Source organism: Varroa jacobsoni, unplaced genomic scaffold (assembly GCF_002532875.2).
Source record: "Varroa jacobsoni isolate VJ856 unplaced genomic scaffold, vjacob_1.0 scaffold_605, whole genome shotgun sequence".
NCBI classification, from domain to species: domain Eukaryota; kingdom Metazoa; phylum Arthropoda; class Arachnida; order Mesostigmata; family Varroidae; genus Varroa; species Varroa jacobsoni.
The window spans coordinates 27,043-35,233 of NW_019213507.1; the positions used below are offsets into that span (position 1 = coordinate 27,043).

The following is an 8,191-nucleotide window of genomic DNA, read 5'->3' on the forward strand; positions in this document are numbered from 1 at the left end:
TATATATATATATATATGCTCTGGCTCAAGGCCCGTAAAATGTAATTCTGTTGGGCTTGTAGAGAAAGAATCGAGTTGCTCTCATCGTACTGCTTCACCGGACGCCCTTTAATTTGTAGATTTGTATTACTAATAGAAGAACTACCAAGTAATTATTTTTAATGGTTATGTCCTATACGGTCTACAATAATATCATCGACAAGACATTAGTTAGTAAACAATTAGAAATTAAGAAAGCAACCACCTTTTACTTGTTCGGTCCTACGAGTACGACAGTAGGAAGGCCATTATTGTCGAAGCATAATATATATTGAGCAATCTGGCCTAGTTATGGATGTCACGTCGACGATGATAATTAATTCTACCAGGTCCGAAAAAATAACATGTGGTCCTTCAGTGTAATGTAGCTTATGCCTTAGGTGTTTGTGTTATGTCACGGAATGTTTAGGTATCGGCTGGTTTTTTCAAAATCATATCGTCTTGGGGTATTAGTTGATGACACAAAAATAAGCGGGCTGTTCAACGCTTTGAAAAACACTTCAATAAACTGTCATTTTAGCGCTGATTTATGTATCTCGTCAACATTGTAAGAGGCAGAGTCTCCTTTAGATAATTATCTATTGACACTCGTCTCGAACAGCGTGACGAGACATCGCCCTGACCAATTCTCCTATCTATGCGTGGTATAGGCCGCAAGTTTGCCTATGTGTGTGATTGTGAATTTAGAGCGTTTTATATGATACAGAAATCAAAGCAAACATTTAACGTCGGAGATGCACTGGGGAAATCATCGTTTAAATATGAGCCCCTCATCACGTTCATTAGATGAACCTAGCTTACTATTATGGTGTACGACTTCTATCAAGCTTTTACGTAGAAATATATCATCTACATTTCTGATAGCCGAGAAGGCCACTTCTGTTTCACTAATGAGAAGTAGCGTGTACAAAGGGCGGAAAATTTGCTTCTGAGTAGTATAATTTTTTTAACTGAAATTCTCCCTTGGCGTATCGATGGACTTCTTTTAAAACGTATTTTATTAAGTCACTAGATCCTCCTCGGCATCAGCTTAGTGGCATTAAGTACGTGATGAGTATGCCCTGTCAAAATAGTTACACCCATTTCCCTAGCAATAACAACAATAACTATAGTTAGTTTTCAATGTTTAGAACCAAATTTGCCAATTGTAGAGCTTACCTACTTCGATGCCAATACTCACATTTGGATGGTCCTTGACGGGTACGACTACCCGTACTTGTAATCGAATTGGTCGACCTTTATGGATGTCTACGAAGGAGACTTTGCTACTTCCGCTCTGCAAACGACCAATTTCTATTGCAGAATTGCAGCAGAAATTGGCCGTCGAAGTAGGTGTATTCGTTGACCGCAAAAAAGTTCGACGAAAAGTCGAAACATCGGTGATACGCAGCGACCGAAGACGGCGTGATTCGGTTCAACATGAAAGAACAACGATGTAATCAAGACAAAATACAACAGCTCTAATAAGAATCACATGAAATAGACCAAATAAGTACTATATAAAAAAAAAAAAAAACTACAACCCATTTGATACTCGACAAGTGTTTTCTGTTACCGAGGAAAAAGAGACATTTGTTTCCATATATTCCACTGCTGACCTGTTCGATGTTCATTGTTTGATGATACTCTGGCGATTAGTAATTTTTTTCGTCATTTGCTTTGCAAAAACATACAGGTTTTTGTGTGCCTATTAACGAATACAAACCGGCGAACCTCTGCATCTGGTATCCAGGTGCAGCTAACAACTATTTTTTTCCTTTTTTTTTTTTGTTATTATACATTGAAATTTCGGGAACTTAACCTACCAAAGAGAAAAATACTGCCCGAACTTATAATGTGTCTTACAATTCCTCTACGGCTACGAATTGATTCGTCACCAGTTCTATCAACCAACCAGGTAACATCTATAGAAAATAAACATGTCCGTAGTGCCATTCACAACGTACTTTTTACACTCGACCCAACTCCCGAATAAACCCGTATGTGCTAGACATCCCAAGGTGATAACTATATGATTGCTTGGCCATTCAATGCGCTACGGCCACCATGCTAAAATTAATGCAACCATACGATTGTGTCAAACGCAGTAGAAATTACGTACGTCCTACTTTCCACTGCTTTCGACTGCTGCCTCAGATGGAAACGTCTCAGGAATCTGTTGCGTTCGTTCAGCTTTGATCGCGTTCTCTTCCCTTTTTTTGAGTTTCTTCTGTTGTTTGCTCTCGCTAAATTCAGCTGTGCTGCTCGTTGTCGTACTTTCGTTCGAAGGCTATATAATTATTGTCATTAATTATCGGCACTCGAAGTCGCGGTTGAAGGCGTTGCTAAATAACAACTTTTGCGTTATAGCTGAGGGTGACATCAGTGGGAATGATTTCGAACGAGTCGTTTTTACAGTCCTTTACAGAGACGTTTAGGTGAGACGCAGAAGGGGGCCATCCACATTATGCATGACAAACTTTTCCTAAGGTGGAAAACTGTGTTGTACCATTCGATGCTGGGGGTATAGTCAACCAACGCGATGACCAAAGATTGTTCGCTTCTTGCTGCCCACTAAAAATAGATGGGTATAATAGCGACTTTTAATTTCGGTGGTCTGAAATTTGCGATAGCTACAAATCGCAAAATCACAGTGACATACAAAGTAACTGCATCAATCCCCAGACCACCCAATGAAATCATTCTTGGGGAGGCAATGCTTAAGAATCGATGGGGAACTTTATCGCAAGTGCAGCTATACTACTGCATGCATTACTTTCCCCTTTTTAAGTTAACTAAGCTTTGAAATGAATAGACAAAACGAGGTTACAATCTGTCGCATTTTGCCAGCAATAGACACGAATACGACCTCTCCGAGTGCTATTGTTCCATATAGAAAAGGCGAACTAGGCGACAAATTTTCCTGTGTTTTTTGTCACTATAGTTGTTTAAGGTTCATACATTTGACGTGCCAGTATGAACCAGTCGGCGAAATTGATTTACTAGCAGATTGCCTGAAATATGGAAAAATAAAAAGCGCAAAAGCCTAAGAAACAAATAACATAGAGATCGCTTCTGTTTAGATATAGGGACATTTTCGTCAAACCGCTTTGCAGCATAATGAATTCAAGTGACCGATATCGACCAGTTTGACCTACGCGAGGTCAGCCGTGGTCGCTGCAAATATTCATTACCACTGGAGCTTGCGAGAGCTTAAACGGAAGCAAGAAAAAACGAACTAGGAAAAAGAGGTTTGTATTGCATCATAAAGCTGCCGGCTTCTTAGCACTATATGCGACAAGGTTTGTCAAATTAGAGCACTCGGCGGAGAAATCTTCGGCAAAAATTTTACGCTAAACGAATTAATTTCAGCCATCTCCTCACATATATCACATTTGGCAAAGACTTCTGACTCGACGAGCGAGTAATATATCATGTTTTGTACACTAACTGGTGTAAAACATTTTCTATTTTCGAATATTAATCGAAATCACTAGATATCTGTAAAGCAGTATCAAGCGCACAGTTCTATCAAATTCCGTGCCTCGGGTAAGCATTTAAAGTAGTATTGCAATTTTTATGATGAAACCCGTCCATATCAAGGAGTTGTTATCTTTAATTTAAAGCTTACAACTGTGCTTGACACAAGTTATCAGTCCAATAAAGTTGTTCGACCCAGCTCTACTATAGCCTACCACTGTTCTATTTCCTATACGTGCTCCGGCAGTACAACTGGCATCAGATAACTTGACTACCCCATAACATCATAACGTGCTCCTCGTCACCAGTTTGCGCAATCACATCCATATAAAAATATGTTAGGTAAAGTCAGATAGGTATTCGCCTCCTTGCCGGCTTACGCTAGAAGGCTCCGTCAGCTCGTAACTCCACTATAAGGTAACAGCTATCCGTCCTTTTTCCATTTTTCCCTATCTCGATTCTAGACAAAATGCGACAAGCATTTTGTCTAGAATCGAAATCCCACCGACTGCGCGATAAATAATCCTAGGTTGACCCGAACAAGCACTCGTGTTTGGTACTGCTGCTACCTTTCAACTGAAGTGTTGCCTGCTTGATCCCCCTGACCAACGCAGACCGGCAATAATCGATGTTCCTAAGAACGCGATGGCGTTTGCCCCAGTTCCGTCCGATGAGGCCCGAGCCTAAGAAGACGGCAGCGGAAGGAATGTTGTTGTCGTCAGCAGCAGCGTAAGGCCACCTCCCCCTCTTTGTTACTCATTCCTTCATTTCCCCGAGCCTTGCCTACGCGTCCTCCACAAAACAAAGGAGAAAAGCGCCTCATAGACGAGGCATTATCACGCGCTGCTTCTCCTATCTTGATCTAACAATCGTAGCACACGTTCGCCGAGTAACTTAGCTACGACAGTACGGGGTTCTGGAGGGCATGGTAAACGAGGAAAAGCCTCTTCTGCTGCTACAAGAAAGATGGAAATACCATTCGTACAGGTAGTTTGGCCAATTCTTTTTTCCTTCCGTAGACACGAGGCATTTATGGAGCTAGCTGCTCAAAAGCACTGCTTTGATTCATAGAATATAACGCTTGTACCCTTCATTTCATGTATTGCCCTGCTCTGGCCTTTCGAAGAGCTACTGGCACAGTGTCCTTGCCCTTTTCTTTTTTTGTTCGTTTTCTACATAGAACTTCACCTCTGCACGCAACAAAATCGCATGGCACCCATTGCCGAGCTGATACCGATCTGATGTGAGTTGTCGGCTTCGATTCAAGGTATCGCTATTCGTTTTCTCTTAGCTGTGAGCGCGAAGCAGGAAGGCTGGCCAGCCTTTTTTTTCGTCTAAGTTATGCCAAGGCAGTGATGCCAACGGTAGCGCCAAACCTATCATGTTAGGCCAAGCCGACCCATACGAAAACCTCTCGTCCAGGTCCCAGAAAAAAAATCTGTCAAACAACATACACAGATAGAAAGGCGCAACTACCGAGAAACCATCGTCTGCGGGCATCTCCACAATAAACATCACAACCGCCACTATCATCACTGCCGTTGCCATCATTGTAACTATCACAGGAAAGCAAAACGCTGTCAAAAGGAAGAGTAGTTCATTTTTTTTTTCGACGTTTACAGAAAAGACGTTTCCCTGCCATTGCTACTAGCATTGCATGCCGCTTTGACGCCTGAATGAATAGGCTAAAAATGATGATCGCTTCGATGCGAACGGGAAGGAGTCACGAGATGACACAACGCGCTAACGGAGCTCCTTCTCGGCGGCAGCGCCCGGGCCGCTGACGAGCCCCAGTTTGCTTTTGACGGACCACTTCACCCACGCTGCCCTCCCAGTAGCTTTGAACAGAAGAGCCGGTACTGGTGGGAGCTGAGGACAACCAATCGAGCTTGAAGGAAAACTACTGCCCTTACTAGTCAAAGCACCGTGGCGTCATAGATGTCAGACGGCAAGAGTCAGGCACGCTTTGTGCACGTGAAATGACTGGGCTTCTTCTGTCCGCTTTTTTATGTCGCTTTTTCAGTTCTTCACTCTCTATACAACGTTGTTTTTTAGAAAAAGTCCACAACCTACAGAGTGTAACGCTGTTGTTGTTCCTAACTGAAGGCCTTCTTTGGGCCATCGACCTGACGCAATTTATCATAATGTCAGACTGTCACAGGCTACTCAGCTATTTTCTCCTTGTCTGTTGTGCTTCGAAAAACCAAATCACACACGAGCCATTTTTCACTTCGATCCAGCCAAAAGTACGAGTCGTTTCTTACTTTCACTTTCATTCAATTCGCCTTTACTACTGGCCGTAATCGTTCTATTGACGATTGCAAAGGGCAAACACGCCAAAGCACACCGTATCTCACTGGTCAGACTGGCCGACAGTGGCACTGAGAGGTGAAGATGCAGAACTTGGCTTTCCCGATCCTTACCCATGCAACATTCCCAACCGCGCCTTTAAACACAGCAAGCTATATCATAACATCCTATCTCACCTAAGTGACTCAACTTCGGAACAAGGCTATCACATTTTAATAATGATTTGATAAAACAAACTGGGGAAAAGCTAAAGAAGCGACATCGCCGCCGAAGAAATAGCGATAGTCAAGGTGGCCAGAAACAGGACGCGGCAACGCAGATGAAACAAAAGCAAGGTTTTCCTCTTAGCCAGTGGACGAGAGAGCAGCATATGCACGTTGTGTGCAGGATAATAACCGTCACATAGCCGAGAATACGGGGGACCGACAATGTCGAGAAAGACAAAGCAATCTATGGCGATCGCGATCACTGTAAAAATCCAGAAAAAGAGAACATTGACTAGAATCGCGGTGTACTCGAACAAACAAGAGGCAAATGGTAAGTGCTTAACTGGTAGTTTTCGACAGGATATGAAAACATAAGAAAAGAGGACACACGTCACGCCTAGTTTTCGATTCGGGCAATGCCAGTGACGATTCCGGCACCACTGCTAGGCCAAAGGCAACGACTGGCCCATCAATGCACAGGTGCGCCGACAACACGAAAGGCGTAAGTCATCCGTTATGAAGGTAAAGCAAAGGGGTAAAGCCGTCCGCGGCAGTGGCTCAAATAGGCACAACGAAGAAACCATTTAGAGGGGGTGAAAGTATTAGTTTTATTGGTATTCCATGCAGAAGTGCCTACTAGTTGCTGCTTTGAAAGCTTGGATATGGCTTCATTTGCTAGACATATGGTATTTTTGTATCATAGAGGACTTAACTTTCTTATTGGCTGAGAGGACTGAATGTTAGCTCTGCGCTTATAGATGTAATATCCTGCTCGCTTTACTTTTTACTTTATATTGTAATTATATATAATTCGTTATATCTTATCTCAGTAATGGCTATGCTGAGAGCGAGGCTCCTGCGTAAGTCAGTTTAGAGTAAAAAATGATGTTTAAAGAATATTAAAGGCAGTGAAGTGCTTCAGATCAAGGGCCGGCCAAGAATAAAAATATTTTATTTCAACTTAATCATGTAGACTCGGTAGGCTGTCTTCATCCCAAGGTATTCACTGGCGTCTAGTGAAATAAACTAATTAATTCACTACCTGAACCTAGTCGCTTTTCTGAGCGCCGCGGGTAGGGTGACGCTCCTTCATGCGACTTTCAACAGCTCACGGGTCGACAGCAATAGGTCGATACAACCAAGCGTTGTTATCCTGAAGTACATCCCGCTTCAAAAAGTACCCGTAATGATTGCGGCTGTTCGCCCTACCGAGTGGAATCCATGCTCCAGGTCTGTAGTTTGCCAATAAATAGAATATATATTTGTGGCCTTTGTTCATATGTTGGAGCCACGTGTGTGCTCTAGTCCGAAAAATATAGTATCGATCGGCTTATGCATTGGTATACGGCCGAGTGGGCCTAGTAACTGGTAGAGCTGACTGGATCGACATTGGCTACCTTAATTGGATAAATTTATAAGATATATATCGACAATGAGATCCTTGCAACGGGTTTATCACAGACACACATCGATGACTGGGTAGCTAATGTTCAATGGTCGATGCAAAAAGGTTAGCATTGTTCCTGACGAACGAGCGCGTTTCCACATACCTACGAAATGCCTTAGCATGGCTTTCAAGCCTCGCAATGTTCACGCAAGAGCCCACCACTGGTGTGCGTAGGATTGATATTGGCGTGCCCTACTCTTGGGAGTCAGAAGTACTCCGCAGCCAACGAGCGCTCTTTTCTAAGGATCTTTTTGGAAACGGATGTTCATTTGCACAGATGCTGAAGTGAATCATTTAAACCCACTCAGCGGAGAAATGGACTCTTGCTGATGTGACAAAATTAGCAACAAATTAGTAACAAAATTAGTGTTTCATCGTTAATGTGGAATATATTGTATCCAAATTTGTTTTTTCTCAGGTCATCCAGCAATAAAAAAAGCACCACATTTGGGTTGAATCTCACGGGTACTTTAGCACTTTTGGTACCATCTGGTCGACCGACCATGAATGATTTCTCGCCCGGTACCTGAATCCTTTAACTTGCCACATCTACCTACGAGTCTGAGAGCCATTCGATATTCCGACTAATCGTTTTAATATTACACCGCTGCTGTTGACTCTAGATGCAAACGCTTAACTAATTCAACATTATTATAGGTTAGCAAAACGGGCCTTCTAGCTTGTAAAGCCGCTGATACGATACCGCAACATCTGCTTCGCCAACTTGGGC

The 8,191-nt window shown here is 42.8% G+C and overlaps 1 protein-coding gene across 2 annotated transcripts in view; it reads right to left on the reverse strand.

The window, feature by feature from the left end:
• LOC111261876 (uncharacterized) overlaps positions 1-8,191 on the reverse strand; it is a 68,959-nt gene that overhangs the window by 26,353 nt on the left and 34,415 nt on the right. For both annotated transcript variants that reach the window (XR_002681261.2, XM_022835713.2), the window contains exon 2: positions 1,220-1,332. Coding sequence is in view for 1 of the 2 variants with exons in the window: in XM_022835713.2 (XP_022691448.1) it covers positions 1,220-1,332 (113 nt within the window). In the remaining variant the exon portion in view is untranslated. The remainder of the gene's footprint in view (positions 1-1,219; positions 1,333-8,191) is intronic.